General features: G+C 41.1%; 1 protein-coding gene across 1 annotated transcript in view; it reads right to left on the bottom strand.

The window, feature by feature from the left end:
• KLF3 (KLF transcription factor 3) overlaps positions 1-20,672 on the bottom strand; it is a 32,479-nt gene that overhangs the window by 6,127 nt on the left and 5,680 nt on the right. Inside the window, exons 2-4 of the mRNA XM_004459372.5 lie at positions 11,860-11,956; positions 4,758-5,238; positions 4,056-4,206 (exon numbers count right to left, since the gene is read on the bottom strand). Of these exons, the coding sequence (XP_004459429.1) occupies positions 4,056-4,206; positions 4,758-5,238; positions 11,860-11,916 (689 nt within the window). The 5' untranslated portion in view covers positions 11,917-11,956. The remainder of the gene's footprint in view (positions 1-4,055; positions 4,207-4,757; positions 5,239-11,859; positions 11,957-20,672) is intronic.

Raw genomic sequence — 20,672 nt, forward strand, 5'->3', positions numbered from 1 at the left:
TTGGCACCAGGACACAAAGATGAAAAAAACAGGGTTCCTGCCCTCGAGGAGCTCACACTCTAGGGGGAGACAGACACGGAGATAAGTAACGACAGTGAGGAGGAGGAGGTGTGCAAAGAGTTAGGAGGGTTTCTTTCCCTCAGTAAACAATTTGTCTATTTATAGAATTTGGTGGTACTTGACAAATACTGACCATAGACTGGCCTGCTTTTCATTTATTGTTTTTTAGGAAAAAAGGTAAAAGGTCAATTCCTAAGTCTCGGGCAATCACCTTTCGGGATGCATCTACATTTTATCTTGACATGACCAGCATTTAGCGTCCCTTAAGACTGCCAACTGAAATTTTCAAATGCTGGCTCTTCCAAAAACAAAAAAAGGCATTGTTGTCACCATGACCTCACATCTTTTTTGTTACTACTATTCCCTGAAGGAGGCAGTGCTGGCAGTCGGGTAAGGAGCCCGTGCCCGTGACACTGGCTCCAGAGCGCATCACCAGCTCACTCACTGGACCCCTGGCACCGTCCTTACCTTCCAGACTCACATTCCTGTTTGCACACCTTCCTATGGTGGACTCGAAATCTAATCACGTTAAACATCATCACTCTGAATTCCCTTTTTGAGAAAGGGAGGTGGAAGAGAAGAAAGGTGGATGGGAAATAGTTGGGAAAAGTCTGTAGAGCTTTAAAGCTTCCCCTGCGGATTAATGTAATTAAAAAGTTCTAATCTGTTCACTTGCTTTCCTAAGGATTAACCACGGGATACATCACAAGTTTATGTGGTTGGCCTCTGACTGTAATGGAAGATTTCTTCTTGGTTTAAAACGGAAGACTTTAACCTACCAGCCCTGAAATGTTCCAAATAACATGAATGTTTTGTGCAAGGGTGGATGGGTAGAAAACTGTGTTGGTGAAAAAGGCCAAAGAATTAGATAAAGGTTGGTGAAAAGGAAAATAGAATTGTGAGTTATAAGTGCATAATAAAATTTAGCCATAAAAATCAAAGGGGGTCCCTGAAATGAAAGTTGTTTATCTTGGTAAAAATGTAAATGTACGTCCCCTATCAAAACTTCTTATACTTTCCCAGGCAGGCTAATAAAGGACTAGAGAAACAATGCAAGGTACATTTCTTTTAAATGACCTGACTTATTTTCACACTTTTTATTATTAGCAAAGAAAGCTGTTAGTTTTGAGTATCATTTCACCTCCTACCCTGATGGCTTGAGGGGGATACAGAATAAAATAGTCAAATTTATATACATAGAAAAGTGAATATGAAATAGAAATAAAAAGAACAAGGACTTTAATTATATACATATAGACATATATCAAAGAAAATAAAGAAGTGAGAGGTTTATAGGCAGTTTTTATAAAGTTGAATTATTAATTTACAGTCCTTCAACAAATAGAAAAAAGTAATCTGTTCATTTAATGGAAATATTTTGTCTTCATTAAGAACAGAACATCAGGAAATGAAGTACAGGGGAAAAAACTAAATGGTTAAATTTATCTCATGCTGGGAAGATATCCTAGATGACTTTAGAAGTCTCTCCCAGTCATCTGATTTTTATGGGCTTGAAATTCATCTCATTTGCTCATTTTATACATAAAGGTACACTGAAAGGCTGTGTACTCCAACTTTAAATTCCAGCTCTGTTCCTGATTAGCTTCTGTGACCCTGGACAAGGTCCTTATTTTTTCTGTGCCAAGTTTCCTCTCTGTAAAATGGGGCTGAAGACAGTATGATCTCAGAAAGCTGCTATGAGTAATGTACATAAAATGGTAGCAGTTAATATTAGAATTTTTATTCTAAATACATTTTCATATATATATGTAATTACAAAACAAAATAAATCTGATATGTATTTGAGTGCCTTTAAAAATGATTCTAAAGCTGTTATCTCTATAATCAAGCAAATGGCCTTCAAAGCTGTATTTCAAAGTCTGCTTCTTGAAAGAAGTGGGGCTGCCTCATGGCAATGCTACTGGTTTGGTTTCAAGTGATTCTTTCCTGCAAGCTGGCTTCCTATAAAGGTTGCTACCAGATATTCTCCAAGACATGACAATCACACCTCTGAGAGAATTACTTGCAGAGTACATGTCCCAGTTGTGGCTAATATGTCGAATTTTTGAGGAGCAAAATGCATTCTTTTGTCAGCATTAAAATGCACTTATTACCGTTAACCATTAAAAGCCATTGAGCTTGAGATCATCAAAGACCATGTCTTAGTAAAATTGGAAAACATCTTCTTTTCATCAGCATTCCATGTATGTATGCCTTCCAATCTCCTGTAATGTGTTACACTGTAACTCACAGTAACCTGGACTTTGGAATGACCCTTTTTTAGACATGGGATCTCTCTGTGGTCAGCGAGCTATATTTAGTCTTATAGCACCTGGCTCGTCAACTACACAGGAACAATTACAAGTGACTGCATCTTAGCGGTTACATTCTCAGAGAAAAGACACTCCTCTTTGTCAAACAGAAGTTACGCAGCCTACAAGATTTGTACATTTGTTTAGCTGTCCTATTTTTCCCTTCACCTGAGTGCAAGAGCCACCGATGCAGGGGGTTAGACATGGACAGAATGGTGAAAAGAGCCCTCATCCAGAAGCAGCGGATCAAGCACAAAAGCCCTAACGTTGTGAAGCGTGAGCACCGCCAAGGCCTCGGCTCATCACTCTGTATTTGCTGACTCCCACATGCTTATTATGGGAGAATGAAAGGAAATAATTCCCAGTGGCGAAGAGTAATGATGGACAACTGCACTGGAGCCCCTCTCGCCCTGCCAGCTGATGTGGCTGGGTAAGAAGATTCACAACCAATAAAAACTGACTGCAGTTTGGTGCAAAGGACATTAGCACGTGAGCTGCTGTGAGGGGCACCTACTTGGGCTGGATGCGGATGCAACTGGAATATATTTGATAGTCCCAGAGAAAAGCTGCTCTAAAACCAGAAAATTCACATTCTGTTGTGGACTTAATTGTGTGAGGGAATGGAATGGAGACGATAAGGCAGAATGGTGGGCAAAGCATTAATTCAGGCTGGAGATGACGGAAGGGACTCTGCAGGGACAATCGGTTGTTGCCTTTGCAGTAGGAAGCTGGCCACAGAATCCAATGTGGAAAGCACCGGAACACAAGATAATTACAGCAGCAAAAATAATGACAACCAGTAATGAAAGTAAAGAGGAAACTGGGGTAGCAAGACTGAACGACCAGCCAAAGCCACGAATATGGCAGGGAGCAGAGCTGGGATCCGAGATGTTGGAGCCCAAAGCCATCTTCTTAGCTACTACAAACATGGGACAGTGTGATCACTGGTACTAATAAAGCACATCTACAGTGGCAAATCTCATTAATGTTATTTAATCTGCATGTGTCACCATCGTATTACAGCAAGGCAGACCTAAAACGAACTACGACTCAGGTTGTTGATGCTAACTGCTATGTGTAACCTTCCCATCGATGGCAGCTCGACAGGAGACTCAATACTCTATGGGCACATATGATTTAAAAGACCAGTAATCAAAGATTTCTTTCAATGCTCGGCTATTCTGAGCTGGATGGGTAACTTTCTGGTGCCATCACTGTTGCCAGAACTTGTTCTGGAGTGTCTCTCTTGGGCTTGACATATACCAAGAAATGGTATATACTATTAGAAGTGACAATTGGGAAAGCCTTTGTGAGACCACATGAAAAGTTTTCACCATCCAATCTTAAGTGGAATATCATGAACACCACATCCAATCCATGTTAATTTTTACAATATGTGAAAATTATATACACACATGGCCCGGAAGGATAAAAAAAAAAATTTATGGTGGCAAAATCATGGGTGACCATTTCACTGGAAACAATGTAAATGCTGTCTATGTACCAGAGGGTACACTGTGTTTGGACAGTTTCTCCCATCTTGATCAGTGGACACCAGTGGCTGCCACATACTACAAGCATTCCTGGCAATCCACACCACATCACTGTTGAAGCTCCTGCTTCCACTCAGTCTCCAAGATGCACACTACTATGCAAATGCCAGGTAGACCTAATTATACTTACTCTTGCAACAATGCTTGCGGGGGGGACACTGAGTTCATTAAAGGGGGTGACATTTCTTCAGGATAATAATCTGTCCTCTGTGGTTCGATCCCAGGTTCTATTTTAATTTTTTTCTGTAATATAGGCTTCTCATACGATTCAATTACAGGTACTAAAAAATAAAAACAGTAAAGTCACTCGATGTTACAATTTGCCAATTTCCACTTTCAAAAGCTCACTGCACGGCAACTATCTACAACACTGCTGTGTGAGTATTTAATCTGTCGTTGGCAAAACTTCAGCAGGGGCCAGGACTTCTACCACACCAGCTCTGAAAAGATTCTTCCCTCTGACTGTAGCCTTTCAATCCCATTGTCCTCTGCCTGTAACCGGATGTCAACAGGGTGGCTTTTAAAAGCCATTAGCTATCACCATGATCAAAAAGTATTTACTAAATGCCTTTTTGTACCTACAGCCATGCTGGCATTTAATAAAGCAATTTATAAAAGGCAAGATTCCTACTATCCCAGAGTTGGCAATTAAATAGGGAAACCAATCGTCTAATGGTATTAATCGGACAGCCCCGATTCTTGGAAGCTCTTCAGTATCAACATTTCAAATAAAAAGGAAATGCCTCAGGCATTCTAGGAGGAATATTGCCTCTTAAGAGTTCAACAGCTCTTGGTTCTTTGCTTCCTCACCCAGATCGGCTGGGGAATTTACCTTGCATGCTACTATTTGAATTCTCCATCTCCTCCGACAAGGAGACCATGAGGGGCTGCTGGAGGTGACTGGTGTACATAAATGGGACGGGCTGCACCACGACGGGCTGGATGACCGGCAGTATCCCTGGGCTCCGTATGCCGTGCCGGGAGAGCGCGGCAGCCATCACCGGGGGCAGCGGCACGCCGAAGGGCTGCACCCCAGGTGGAGGGGGAGAGTACTTCTTCATCGGGGGGCTGGAAGAGGGCACGCTCAGCCCGGGCGAGGCCCTCCGGTGCGATGATGGGAATTTCAGCGAGGAAGGGGAATTCCCAGCCGAAGGCGGTGAGCTCCTCTTGTTCACGGTGAGGTCCACCGGCTCCATCTGTATTCCGTGCGAAAGGCCTTCCGAAGTCTGGAAGAACTTGTCCGGTAACGGCGTGGAGTAAATGACTCCATATTTGTTGGGCTTCACCGGCTCCATGTAATTAGATGGGTATGACTATTGAAAAGCAAAATAGAAAAAAAAAAAAAAAGGGAACGTAAACAGACGAAATAGTGCATTTGCTTGAAACAAATGAAAACGAAAATATTAACCAAGGCACTTTCCGGTAAGTGGATTTTAGAAGATGGTTTAGATTTAGACACATACTTGGCCCTAACAAATGTTATATCACATGGAAAATCAAATTTAATTCATGTCCATTGTTAAGGTTGAGGCTGATACCTGGCAAAACTCTACAACAGGTTATAAAACAGAAGACCTTCCGAAAAGAACGTGGTTCTCATCAGGAGTCAATGGTGGGGATGACCAAGAACCAGACAAGCCAAACTAATCACATTGCTTTCCTGATGGGGTTTCTTGATTGGCTGAGGTCCAGTGTTCTCTCCAAGATGCTGGAGGTGACACAAAATGGTCTGTTTTCTGCCAAATGTATGATCTGTTCCACAAGTGACCTAATTTATTCTTTTAATATCAGGATGAAATCTAACTTGTGCCTACCAGCTTTAAAGCAATCATCATAATTTCATGCATGAAATAAAAATCAGTGGGCATGCTCCTTGGCCATGCAAATCACCAATATTGCTTCTATTCTTTAGCTAAAATAAAAATATTCGCGGCATGCTTTTATAAAAATTAAACTCAACATCATTTTCTTTAGCTGGAGGCTTTTAAGGGAAATCAAAATATCTAGTGATGTCAAGCCCATTTGCAGAAAATTCAGAAAATTACTTGTATTTGAATGTTTTACAGATCATAGGATAAGTGACATATTGTGACTCTTCCAGCTCTACAATCTTGTGCTTTTGTGATTCTGAGGTAATACTAAGTCATGATGCAACCAAGCCCACTCACTCATGGGGCTTATAATGAAGCAGCCTAAATGCACTTTAACTGTTGAGACCTCCCCCTAGTGGCCACTATAGCGAGTTATTACGATAATTGTGGAGTAGCCGTTTTGACTCGGATTAATACTGACACCACTCTGAGCCCAGACTGGATGAATCTCCACCGTGGCTATCCCTGAGAATGACCTGTGCTGCTTTTAAAATTCCAGGCAATTGGTCCTTATTGCAAGCCTCCTGAGCATCAGAATACTGGAGATTGTGTGGCCAAGCAGTAGACCTTTCTATCACAAACTGTATTGTATTTCCTTTCACCTGCTTTTGATGTCAGTTTCTCATTGTGAAGGTTGTATATTCTGTTTCCTTATGTCCTTTCTTTCTCTCTCTATATATACCACAATAATCTATCTTTCAGTTATAACTTCCTAGCAGGAGGGTACGTCCCTCTGTGGTATCTAAAATGCTTATAGGTGGTGGATGATAAACATATGCTACCTTCACCATTGTTATGTGTTTAACATGTAAGTGACAACTTTGTTTTTTAGAGTAGCAACGGAAAAGTCCCTTTTAAAATAAATTTAGTGTAAAAAAAAAAAAGCCAATGCTATACAAGAAGAAAAATTATTAACTAAATATTAGAAATGCAGGTGCTATGGGGATACGGCAAAAACTGTGAAGGTTGTATTGAATATCCACCTTCCAGAAGGTTGGGTAGGTAAAAGTAAAATTGGAGTCAACATATAAAACGGGCCTTATACAATGCTGACACATAGTATCATCCTAGGAGCCCCTTCCTTTCCCTTCTCACACTGTAATGGGCTCTGATGGTCACAATCAAGACTTCTCACAGAAAAAGCACCTCTGACCACATCTGATGGACATCTAATGCCCCCTGAGCAAGCTGCTCATCCAAGGGAGCCCTCTGTCCGGGGAACAGAGAAGTTTCTGAAGATAAGACACAAGCAAGGGGCTCCTCCCCACCCTCACCCCATCAAGGAGAGCAATGGGATTTCCAAAAAGAACAATTAAGGGCTTTTCTTCTGTTGTAGTATGTGTTCAAATGTGTACATGTCCACATTGTGTCTCTTTGCTGACTGCTTCCACTCACTAGAATGTAAGTCGGCTGAGGGCCTGGGAGAGATGTTCAATAAATAGTTGATGCATGAATGAAATGAATTAACGTACTCTCTTAGCAAATTTTTTTTTTTTTTTTACCACTAACAAGGCTAAGATAATAATACCAATTCATTTGAATAAAATCATTTTAATTAGGAAAGGGAAAAGGAACAGGGTTTGGGTCATTTCCCAAAGCTCTATCAATTTATACTAAAGTGAGAATTTCAATACATTTTTTATTGCCCCCCCCATTGGCTTTTTGTGTGGTCTGCTCTCTGTGTCCATTTGCTGTACATTCTTCTGTGTCTGTATTTATTTAATTTCCCCTCCCCGCTTGTGGCTTGCTTGCTGTCTGCTCTCTGTGTCCTTTCGCCGTGGACTCTTCTGTATTCTCACTTGTCTCCCTTTTTGTTGCGTCACCTTGCTAGTCGGCTCTCTGTGGTGCCTGTGGGCCAGGTGGTGTTCCACAGCATGCAGGTGTGCCTGCCTTCACAAAGAGGCCCTGGGATGCAAACCGAGGGCCTCCCATATGGTAGATGGGAGCTCATCTGATTGAGCCACAGCCGTTTCCCTCAATACTTCTTTAAAAAAATTAGTAATAGTTTTGGTGAGTTTTCTGTCACAAAACAGCTTAAGTTAATGGAGTGACAGAATGATGAAATAGGAAAGCAGATGTGGTTCAAGCAGCTGGGATCCTGCCTACCACACAGGAGGTCCTGAGTTTGGTTCCTGGTGCCTCCTAAAGATGAGCAAGACAGTGAACTGATGTGAGCGGTTGGCACGGTGAGCTGACGCAGCAAGATGACGCAACCAAGAGACACAGCAAGGAAACACAATGAGACACAACAAAACAGAGAGGAGAGGTGGCTCAAGTGATTAGGTACCTCCCTCCCACATGGGAGGCCCCGGGTTTGGTTCCTGGTGCCTCTTAAAAAAAGAAGACAAGCAGATCACAACGCAAACAATGAAGGGGGAGAAATAAATAAAAATAAATAAATCTTTAAGTCTCTATTAAATCTTTTAAGTCTCTATGTCATTCTTTACTAAGAAAAAAAAGAACCTCTGTGACAGGGCGGTAACAAGTCAAAGGAATCTTCAGAGCAAGGATGGGGCTCCAAGTGCAGGAAGGTATGGTTCATTTATAAACATACACTCTTGGAAGCAGCAAATGGCAAGGCCCTCTGTGCAAACAAAAGTAGAAAGCTCTCTTTCTACCAGCTTCAAAAACCATGAAAAAGATTCTGTTAGAAGAGTACAGAAAACACTACTGATTTTAAGTACTTCTCAATCTGTTAGATGACAAGTTTCATTAAGAAAAGAAAAAGGGGGGGGGGAATACATTTTCTTCAAAAGTCATCTTTTGGAATGGAATAAGAAAGGGTACATTTTAACAATTTGCTTTCTTTCTCACATCCTGAATTATATTCAATTTTCAACCTCCTTGGGAAATATATTATAAAAGCAATTCCTTTACATGTGCATCTTATATATACATGCTGTGTCATATTTTACAGATTAAAATCTTCAATTTTACACATTTTAACAATGAAGGCTCAGGTTGGTGGTGGCTTTGCCAACATCAGGTACCTAGTATGTAGCAGAGATTCAAGGCCCGACCTGGGAGGGCTGCCAATTCTGCCCCTCATTCTTGCAAAGTTTAACAGGGCAATCAAAAGCTTTACCATCTGCCTGAAAGCACAAGAGTTATTTCAGTAAGGGGGAAAAAAAAAGACATTTCTTCACTTTCTGTAAACTATGGCAAAATACAAAATAAGCAGATTGCTTCTGCTGTGTTCTCCTTTCAAGAAAAATAAAAATAAAAATGACGAGTCAGGAGAAAATATTCCTATTCATATATGGAATTTAAAATTAAAAATCTTATAAACGTCCTATACAGTGCCATATAATTTTTACAGTCTTGACTAGAAAAATGAAAGAGTTTGACCTTCAAGTCAAAGACTGAATTAAAAAGAAAAAAGAATACTAAGCAGGTTCAAAATACTCTACCTAGGAAGGCAGGAAACGTGAAATTTGAAGATTTAAGAGTGGTAACAAAACTTTTCATTTTAATTATGTTAGGTAAAATAATCACAACACTACTCCCCAAATATTTCTACTGAGGTTTTGATGAATGAAGGAAAAAGCCCACTTCACTGTAAGGACTGATACTAACCCTTTTTTCAAAATATAATCTTTTAGAGCAGTTATGGTATACAGAAAAATCATTCAGAAAATACAGAATTTCTATAGACTCTCCCCATAAGAAGACTTTAAAAAAATTTATTTTCATTTTTTTAATATTTACTTCTCTCCCCTTCCCCTCCTCCAGTTGTCTGCTGTGTCCATTTGCTGTGTGTTCTTCTATCCTTATCAGCAGCACCAGGAATCTGTGTTTCTTTTTGTTGCATCATCTTGTTGTGTCAGCTCTCCATGTGTGTGGCGCCATTCTTGGGCAGGCTGCACTTTCTTTCGTGCTGGGCGGCTCTCCTTACGGGGCGCTCTCCTTGTGCATGGGGCTCCCCTATGCAGGGGACACCCCAGCGTGGCAGGGCACTCCTTGCACACATCAGCACTGTGCATGGGCCAGCTCCACTGGGTCAAAGAGGCCCGGGGTTTGAACCGTGGACCTCCCATGTGGTAGGTGGCAGCCCTATCCACTGGGCCAAGTCCGCTTCCCTAATAAGACTTTTAATTAGTAGGGTAACTTTGTTACAAATTATTACATGATTGTACTCTTAACTATAATTCATAGTTTGTTAGGGTTCATAGTGTTGTACAGTTCAATGGTTTTTTAAAGTTTTTATTCTAGTAACACATATCCAACCAAAAATTTCCCCTTTTAACTACATTCAAATACATAATTCAGTGCTGTTAATTACATTCACAATGTGTGCTACCATCACCACTATTCATTACCAAAACTTTTTCATTGGTAAAACTATATAATTAAAGTTTTATAAGCTAAGTTGAAGTTGAAAACTAGAATATGAAGGAGAAAATGATCAATTGCAGAGACATCTACATATTTTAACTTCACACATTAATACAAGTTACAAGTAATACAGTTTCTTTACATTTATTTTATTTCCCATCTCTTTCAGTAAAGTGTATTTCTTCCCACTTAATTATCATTCCAATTTAGCAATGTGGATCTTCATCTTAGTTTTAAATTAGGTTCTTGAGCCATGTTTTCATGCTTGATTAAAAGAAGTGGAAGCATACCAACATTAAAATGCATCACTGATTAGTGAAATAAAGTTAATAAATTAAATCATATCCTCCAGTACAAAAAAAAAAATCTGTTCATATCTTAAACTAATGGGGAAATTGTATAATTTAATTTTCTGGCAAGATGAATATTACCATATTCAGACACTCAGTTATCAAAGAGTTCTGCTGGATGATAAAATGGTTATTTCCTTAAAGCCACTCTGACTTACCTTCTCATTATAGATACTGGTAAAAGATCTCACTGGGTTAGTAATATCCACAGCAACTCAGTTCCAAGGGCCTCAGAATGACCTTTGTATAAAAGGTTTTGGCAGAAAACTCCAGAGCCAATACATAAAGATGATCTAATTTTGCAAGCGTGTCATTACCAGGCACAAGATTCAGGCCAAGATGTTCCCCCTTGTGAATACTTTCCAAGTCCATGGATGAAAAGAGCAAGACAGAGTGGGAGCACTGCTTTGCTATTTACTAAACCAGATCTCAAGTCTAAACCACTAGCCCTGCTTCTTTGAAAGCATTTCTTTCTGTGGCCACGCATTTCTCATCTCCATAGCACTAGAGTTGTACCTAAATAAACACCTGGACTAATTACCTCTTCTGGTGACCTAGCAGCATTGAGAGGCATCTGGCATACAACATGGGCTACCTTAGGGCTAAGGTGTTAAAAAGGACAATTAACACAGTTCCCGCCCAGCCAGAGACTCTTCCAAGCAAAATTAAATTCCATCTTCACTGCCAAGTTCTTTAACTCCCTAACTTCTCTTTAGCCATCCCTCATATAGTCTTGGTTCCATATGGCTGTTTAACCATGGTTTTTAACCAGAATATTTTATTCTTAACATATTTTCACAACACAAGTTTTTTTGTTTTTTTTTTTAAATTTATTTATTCTACTCCCCCTCCGCAAGATGGCTCCCTTGTCTCTCTGCTTGTTGTTTGTGCTAGCTGTGCCTGCTTGTCTTCTTTTGGAGGCATCAGGAACCGAACCACTTGAGCCACATCTGGCTCTTTGCTTGTTGTATCTCCTCGTTTTGTCTCCTCATTGTGTCATCTCTTTGTAGCACCTCGTTGTTCGTTGCATCATCTCACTGTCTTCTTTAGGAGGCAGCAGGAGCTGAACCTGGGACCTCCTATGTAGGAGCAGGTGCCCAATGGCTCCAGTCACATCTGCTCCCCGATATTCTTTTGTAAACCTACTTCAGTCATGACCAGAGTCTCCTGTGGCCCAAATCTTATGCTGATCATATCTCATGTGATGTGGGACATTAATTAAGCGGTTCACGGCTGCTCACCTCACTTACTACTAGGACTATGGGAAAAGTTTGCCTATCAAATGCTTGTCAAATAATGAGTAACTTTAAGGAATAACACACGATGATGTTATCACTTGGAATAAACAAGGAGAAGTGTTCAATTTGGGAAAACTTACCACCGAGACTGGGTCCATGGCCTCTTGCTTAACAGGGACTGGGTCAAACATGAGCATTCTTTTTAGTTAAACCTTCTAAGGTGCTCTGGTGTTTGGTCTAGAAAACAAAACAAGGCGTCCATCTAAATGTCAAGGTTATTATTATTATTTTATTTATTCATTTTTTTAAAAAAGGGTTATTATTTTTAACATAAACTAGTTAAAGTAAGATATAATACTTCTCTTACCCCTCTTCTCCCTTCCCTTCCCCTGGGAAATTTCCCTTTACCTATTTATATAATTAAAACCATACTTCATGGGTATAACCAGACGAGAACTAACCTGCATTTCTAACTCAAATATATAAACCCTGACATTTTGGAACAGTATGTACAGCCCTTCTAAGCAGCAAAGCTTGCTTAAGATCAATGTGCAACTGAATAGAAGCTCACATTACATAGGAATGTTATAACATCTTTCCTTTTTCCTTATGTTTATTATAGGGAAAAAACAGGAAGGGGGGAGGGGGATAAGGCAAGCGAAAAAGAAAATAAGAGCCAATCATCGTTAATATCTTTGCTTTTATTTTTCCAAATCTTTTTAAATGGGATCAAAGTTTATACATAATATTCAGTACCTGCTTTTTCATGTAACAATTTATTATGACATTGCTTTCTTTTCATTAAGTATGATTCTGCATCCTCAAATTCAGTGTGCCATTGTGCAAATAGGTAAATTTAATTTATCCCTTTTTACTGGGCACTTGGGTTATTTCTAAATTTTCATTATTTTCAACAGCATCGAGCATCCTATACTTATGTAAAGATCTTAATTAATTTGTGCATTCTTGATTAATGATTAGTTTAAATTTTTTAACAGGGAATTTGAGGTGAAAAGCATGCACATTTTACAAAGCACTAGAGGCATTACCCAGTAAAATTTTTCTATTACTTCTATCAATAAAATACAACCTGCTTCCCAACATTTCTACCAGCAATGTACATTATCACTTAAAAAATAAAAATGATATCAATTTGTTAGACCCAAAAGGACAAATATTTTAATTCTAAAATGACTCAATGAAGACTAAACCATTTGAAGTTAAATTGTAATGAAGTTGAGCTTTTTTTTTTTCATCTTTATTGACCATTTATTTGTATTTCTCTTTCAGAAACATGCTTATTCAGGTCTTGAGCATTTTCACCTCATTGTTTTCTGAGCACTTTTTACATATGAAGACTACTAGCTTGTTCTGATATTTACTTCAATTTCCATTCATTAGGGAAAAGGCAATCCTTAGTCTAACATAAAGGAAATGTCCGTCTTGACCTTGTTCTATCCTCCTATTTTCTTCTTCTGCTTCTCTTATTGCTCCATTCTCTTCTGTGTTCTATATTAAGCTACATCTAACACTAATCTACATCAAGCCAACTGCTTCCTCATAGAAGAAAATATTCAGAATCTGTACAACATTCAATTGCATTTCTCACGTTACAGAATTACTGCCCAACCACTATCCTGATCTTCAAAAGGCTGCTCTAGTTCACTAGTACCCAAATATGGTTTGTGTTCACTTCTTTGATTAGAGGTAAGGAGCTATTTATAGATCACGTTGGTTTGGGTGGGAAAATGAACAAGTTCTATATTGAGCTCAGTGAAACATGGATGATTGCATAATGAAGGATGAAAACCCCTTTTATATTTTGGGATCTATTATTGACCAATTCCCAGAGTAGGTGGCTCCAGAGATGGACACTATTCCAAGAATTGTTGCCAGTGCCCCATAGCACACTAAACACAAAGATGTGTGATCTTCTGCTTACATCAATGAGGCCGGATAATTTAGCAGTGCTGACCCACTGTTATCTGCTGCAGCTTCCCATCAACTGCCCCTCCCATACCACCCCCCCCCCAAGCCTTTTGAGTTGAACTCAGTCTATCGGTTTCACTCTACTAGCCCGTGTCTTGGTGAACATTCTTCTAAGTGCTGACAATCTCACGTGTATAAGGAAAGTCCCTGGCCGTGAGATCAAAGTGGGCAGGGCAACCTGCATCCAGGTTCTGGGGCAGGGAGACCTCTTTTCAGAGGTAAAATGCAAGTGACACCTCCCTTCGCTATACCACAAATGAGATGAATATAAAAAACAACCACCTTTTACCTCTAAATCATTTATACCAACAAATATGCACACAATTTCTAGATATCTACCTTCTACATGTAGCACTGAATTGGCTGGTTCCTACTTCTGGAGCAATGTCTAGTATTTGCCTCTTTGCTAACATACCTTAGGGATTGATCCCCCTCCCTTAATATTAACAAAAAAACTCAGATTCAATTCAGTTTAAAATTTAACAGCTGCCTATATCCTGTATGAGAACTCACACAAGGTCTTGTCACTTCACAGCTGCACCACCACAACAGCTTCCTAGCTAGGCTAGCAGCTTTACACCTCATGTTACCTTGCACCCTTTACTACAAGTAATAGCAGTGTAGAAAAATTAAGACGATGGGTGTGGAGTTCATTTTGGTTCAAGTTCTAACTCTACCATTTAGCTTATAAAGCCATCAATTGGCTTCTTGTAACACCACAGCAAAGAAAACTGAATCCATTATAAACAAACGATGTATTAACTCACTATATCTTTTATTATTTTAAGATATTACTTAAATCAGTTTTGTTCTTTAATTTCTTATGTTTTATCTAAATCTAAGGAAATGAGTACATTGCAAGATTTGTAATCATAAGAGAAAAAATAAGGTTTAATAAAGCCTTGGTACTGACAAAACCTGGTTCATTTTTTTCAAACAGAATTGTAACGGCATGTTTAGTTGTTTGGAACTGTACCTCAAAATAAATTAGTTACTGAAGGGATGGATGGATGGAGATATATATAGAAGAATATCACCATTTTGGAACTCCTAACTACATAAGGCATCCTGGGGTAATTTTAAAGTACCCAAAATTCAAATATAATATGATAGAATCGAAACTTACTGCCCACCCATCTGGTAGCTTCTGAAATGACTGATTATTTTTTCAGTGATAGTCTCAGGATATGAAACAACAGAGAAGATGAAGGACGAGGAGTGAAGGACATGCAAAGAAAGTGCCTGGAACAACACATTCCAAACTGTAAAAATAGCTTCTTAGGAGTGGAGGTGGCACAGAGGTGTATACACACACACACACACACACACACACCTCTGTCTGCCAATTTTTAAATTTATTATCTCTATAATTGAGAGCTTTTAATGAAAGCAGAGAGAAGCTAAGCTAGAAAGGAACCAAATTAGAAGGAAAACCAAACACACTAACACAAATAAGCCTTTTGTTTTTGTTTGTCAAAAAAATTATACATTCTTCACCCACTGTACACAAATCTCTTTTGCCACTGGTATTGAATTCTAGTCTAAAATAAAAAAGAGTGACTGCAGTGTCCCCAGAGTGCCTTCCACATAACCGAGAATGAACTTAATTAAGCACTGGAAAAACTAGGGTCCCTAGACTTGGTGGTTTTTGTTAAGCACGGGCAGCTCAGTGCTCCAGGGATACTTCCATCATTTTAAAAAAATGCCAAACTACGGATGCTGTAGAAAATCTATTATACAACACTAGTAGCAATCTTAAGTAGAATCAGTAGGTGGCGTGCTACAACAAGTATTAGCGACTTGAATGCTAAAAGCAGTAAATGTTTGCCAACCACTGGGTCTTTAAATTAGTGGGTTTTAACCAGGCTCAGGAATTCTGTTAATATCAAAGAGATGAGAAGGCCCCAAATGTGGTTCTGCTTTTTCTTACAACTATTTTCCAATCATAAACACATTTACTTCTTAGTTGTTATTTAACTGGCTTAGCAGATAAACATTCTGAAAAGCTGCACTAACCAATCCCAGGATAACGAAACTTTATTTATGGGGGAAAAAAAGACAAAACTGTGTTATTTCTTTTTTTAAACTTGAGCAAAAATATAGGAACATTATCAGCACTAAAATAATTTTCCATAACTGGAGCAACTATCACTTTCCCAAACTTAGGTTATATTGCTGGGAAGAGTCCATGAAATTGAATTTTCCTCAAAAGGGAAGGAAGAGATTCCCCCTCACACTCTCCACTTACACTTCTGACTTTTTGGATGTGAAAACAAGGGCCAGATCTCCGCCAAAACGCAAAACTATGATTATGTATTAAAAAAGTGTGGTTAATCATTTACATGAAGTTTCACAAGCAATATAGTTCGGTTTCAGAGTCCTATTCAGGGCTTTACGGAGCCTCCTGGACAAGTGCTCTGTGAGGGTACACATGAGCTACGCACTGAGCTTAGAAAATACATGCTGACGAGACAAAGTTATGATGTTACCAAAACTCCTTTGTAAGTAGCTTGTGTCAAACCTAGAGCGTGTTTTACTATAGAAACCTTATAAATGACTCAAAAGCAGGAAAGAAAGACTGTGTGTTTGCCTATGTCTAAGACAGCATAGTTCTAATACTCCAAGTCTCCAAACTTTGAGCACGAAGTAAAGAGAACTTTCCACCCCCATTTCTTAGAGATGCAGCAGGACCTACCTCTGACATTCTCTTCTCCTGTCCCTATTCCTTTGTTTTTCTGCAGGTCCTCAAAGGGTTCTGCACCACCCCCTCCCCTCCCCAGGCCAGCCTTACCCTAAATGCTTCAAGATTCTTGCCTCCCTCAAAGTAAATGCTTCTTTCTTAGTTGGCCCCAGTCAGGTGTGTGAGGAAAAACAACACGCCATTTTAAGTGCTCCTTTTTACATTCCCAAGTGTTTGGATTTTTAAAGGAGGAAGCAGGTAACCTCCACCCACCCTTTATCCTTACCCCCCCCTCCGTCTCCCCCCAAGTTCCTGGGGGAGGCGGGGATTTAAAAAAATGGTGTGTGTATATGTGTGTGTTTGAAATTCTTGGCTAGGCAGACAAGTGACATCCCAGTAGCTAAATTTCCTTTCAGAGAAACCTTTCTTTCCTTCCCAACTGTACCCAAACTTTAAAAGCTTCTGATGGGCCAAATAATATTTCATGGCAGTTGCCCCAGGACCCTGCCCAGAAAAACAGGGGGCAGGCAACCGGTGTGAGTAGGCATTCTTAAATTGGAGGTTCAAAATTTTTATAAAAGCTAAATGCCTGCACCTACCTGGAAATGTACCCCATTTTCCTATCACTTCATGATTTTCATCTTAACTCTGACTTCTGTTGTTGGTTTGAAAGGAAAAATTCTATGGACTATTTCTAAATCTTTGCCTCTCATAAATTAAAATTATTTTGCATTAAAATGCACTGTAAATGGGAAAGAAGTTAATTATTTAGTTTCAGGTTAAATATAATGATCCAGTGAGCAAACAATCCGCCCTCTCTCCTCTCTCTGCTAACAAGCCACCCAATTCTACTTTCCTGCCTCCACGCATCTGCTCCACCCTGTGGAGAGTTGCCAAGGCGAGTCCAACTTGTCCAAACAGGACATGGCTTCAGATAAGATTCTGCCCACACCCTGTACTTCGGAAAGACCAAGTGAAGCAATTGATTTTGCATGTAAATAAGGACAGGTGCAAAGGTAACGACCAAGCAAAATCCTTACACAGTTCCAGACTGTGGCCCAGCATGGGGGTGGGGACGCCCAGGCCCCGCCCCCCCCAAGTTCAGTGCCACCTCGGCAACAGCAATCCACACCCTTTTAAAAGAAATGTCGGCAAACTCTAATCATTTTCCCTACTAAGGTCACACACGTATTTCCCCCTTCTTTATGCTGACAATTTTGTATTTTGGCTCTCAGGGCAAGTAACACAAGATACAGTGAAAAATATATAATCCTGCCGGCCTCCAGTGTGGCGTAGCCTAAGCCCTCACACTTCTCTTCTGCAGAGCGTTACATAATCAAACCCAGAAGGCCCTCAAGAGGCCCGCGCCTCTCATCTGCCTCTCCCCGGTGCTGGCCCTATCACAGGGGACCCACCCCACTCCACCCCACCCCAGGAGGCCTCCACCCATGGGGCCCCACCCTTCAGGGAGTGGGAGGCTGGGAGGGGCCAACTGGCTCCCGGTCCGCAGCCAGTTCCTGGAAATTCCGGCCTGAACAAGGATGGCTGGAACCTTATAAATAACCAGAAAGAATCATCAGGGTGGTGGCAGTCCACTCTGCTCAGGAGGATTCTCCATTAAACATTTATCTTGTAGAGCCATGGAACCTCGGATACAAAAACCATGAGCTCCCTTCTAGAGTAAACAAACCGAAAAGCATGTTGAACCACTGCTACGCAAGAGAACAGAATTCGACTGCCCAAAATCCTCCTCCTCCTCCGCCACTTTGTCTCCCCATCCCCGGCTCCTTCACTCCTCCATCCATCTACTACCGCCCTGCTACCTAAATTTTCCAAAGTCCTTTTCTCATTGAGTCCTTCCTTCGCAAGCTCAAAAACCTTCCTCCAACAGGGTCCCCAGGGCTTAGAGTGGACTCAGGCTCCCATCTCCGACAGCCCCCTTTCCAACCAGCTGCCCCCTGCTTGGACAAGCGCCCTTCACGCCGGCCACTCTCTCCTGCCCGCCCCCCCCACACCCTTTGTTCATTTTTGGCCCTGATGCTGGGCAAACAGCGTGGACGCACCCTCCCACCCCCCTTCCGGCTTATCTAAATCCTCCTAATTCTTCAAAGACCAGCTCAAGGCCCTCCCTGCTCTGTGCAGCCAGCTGACTGCTCCCTGGAAGAGCTGATGCTGATGCTCCATCTTTTTAACTTTCCAAATGCTTTGATTCATTCCACCTACCGGGTTGGAGCAAGTGAAGCTCAGGGGTGCCTTACGGACCCTGGTTCGTGATGATCAGAGCACTTGCACATAGTAGGCATTCTATCATTTCTCTTCAAATGCACCTGAAATCTCCCTTAAATAAACAATAGGATGGGGCACCCTAATCTTAGGGGAACCCTATGAAGCCAAACTTCCTTAACAAAAAGCTACTGCTCCTGACCTTACTCTTGCTTGGGGCCCTCCAGGAACTTTATCAGTATCATCCTCAATTTTTTTTTATTACCCACCCATAAGACTTCTGCACAAGTCTAGTGTTAAGGTCTCTGCTCTGTTTTAAAACCTAAAATAGAAAAAAAAAAAGCAAGAAAAAGGCATTGCAGGGCGAGGGGAAGGGAGGGCTGAACACTAGGATATTTGGGTTAACCAAGGAAAGTGAGGGGCTAGCCGCAGGGTTCCCACTGATTATCACCGGCTGCTGTTCTTTAAATGCATCACGTCATTTAATCCCTAGGAGGTGAGCAGTACTTTCCCATTTTACTGATGCAAACACTGAAATAGAAGTAAGATAAGCTGCTGAAGATCACACAGCTACGATGGAGAGCCAGGACTTGAGTCCAAGGTAGTCCGACCTCAAGGCCGGGGACTTGGCACTTCCCCTCCCCCACCGCATACAGAGGCCGGTGGGAAACCACCAACAGCAACTGCGATTTCTGTGAGATTTGTACGTGGGGCATATGGACAGCGTATTTACAGTAGCAGCAGTTTCAGCTCCTCCCAGATGGCCCCTGCTGCCTACTTCTCTTAGTGAGCATGCTTGGACACAAGATCAAAAGGCACATTCTGGAGGCCCCAAATTAGGCTATTATTCTTCCTAGCCAATGCACCTGCAGTGGGTCCATAAAAATGCTGAAAAAATTGGCAGCTTTATGTGAGTAAATACGGAAATCCTCCTAATAACTGTACAGAGGTGGAAGGGTCAGGTCCTTATCCCCATTTTAGAAAATGAGGAAATGGAGGCACAGAGGTGAAAAGGACTCGCCCAAATCTGCAGAGCAGGCTGGAGCTGCAGCCAAGAGCAGAAGTGTGGCTGCCTTCAGACCCGGGGTTTCTTTCTGTTGTGCCTCCAAGCCTGGACCGGGAGGCTGACTTTGAGGTAATATTGCCTCGTACTGGGGTCACCCCTCAGGAATGGAGGGTGTGGGACAAGTGCGGAGCCACACTGGTCGAAGCTAAGCTGTGATATAGGAAGGTTCCAGCAGGCAATTAAAATTTCAAAATGCTCTTTCAGGTTATTAGATCACTGTGGATCTACTCCATCCTTTGGCATAACTAAGAACAATGATTGCACATAATTTGAGATTACCTCTAATGAGTAGGTACACCGTAAATACTTGTGAGATGAATAAATGAATGGATGTCAAACTACACTTCACACATGCTGCGATAAAATTAAGGGCAAGAGCCTTGGAAGGATTGTACACCAGGTGTCTTGCAAAGTCAAATTTGCCCAGGGGCCAGTGAAGCTAGCCTGAAAACCCATCTTCCAAAAATTAGCAAAGTCAATGCAAACGTGTCAGGAGGTTCGGGAGAGGAAAAGTCCCTTAATTTGGTGAAGCAAGGGGAATAAGGAACTTTATTTACTAATGGGAGTCGTTTCGGGGTGCAAAGTTTTGGAAGCTACTAGGACTTAAAGAGCAAGTGCAGATAAAAGAGTGGATTTCAGTGATTAGAATTGAAGGACAGTAGTTAGGTGAAAGAACAGAGAAAGGGTCAAAAGAGTTTTCCCCACACTTGATTCCCAAGTCGCTCTCCAGGGTAGAATACATTTATCTCAATGGCGATTTGACTCTTAAGCCTAGATTTCCCCAAACTCCACTAATATGGGTCTAGACTAGGTCCAGTTCATCTCTGGTAAGATCCCCAAGCCTTTCAGAGACTGGCAATCTGCCTTGAGCATTTCCCAGACTAAGCTGGGCCCTCTGGAGTCCTCAAAGGGGGCCGCCTCAGGGAACAACCCCTTCCTGGAAATCTGGGTAAGAGCTTAGACCCAGGGGTTAGCCAGAATGCATGGACTGAAGG

The sequence above is a fragment of the Dasypus novemcinctus genome, chromosome 1 (assembly GCF_030445035.2).
Source record: "Dasypus novemcinctus isolate mDasNov1 chromosome 1, mDasNov1.1.hap2, whole genome shotgun sequence".
NCBI lineage: Eukaryota > Metazoa > Chordata > Mammalia > Cingulata > Dasypodidae > Dasypus > Dasypus novemcinctus.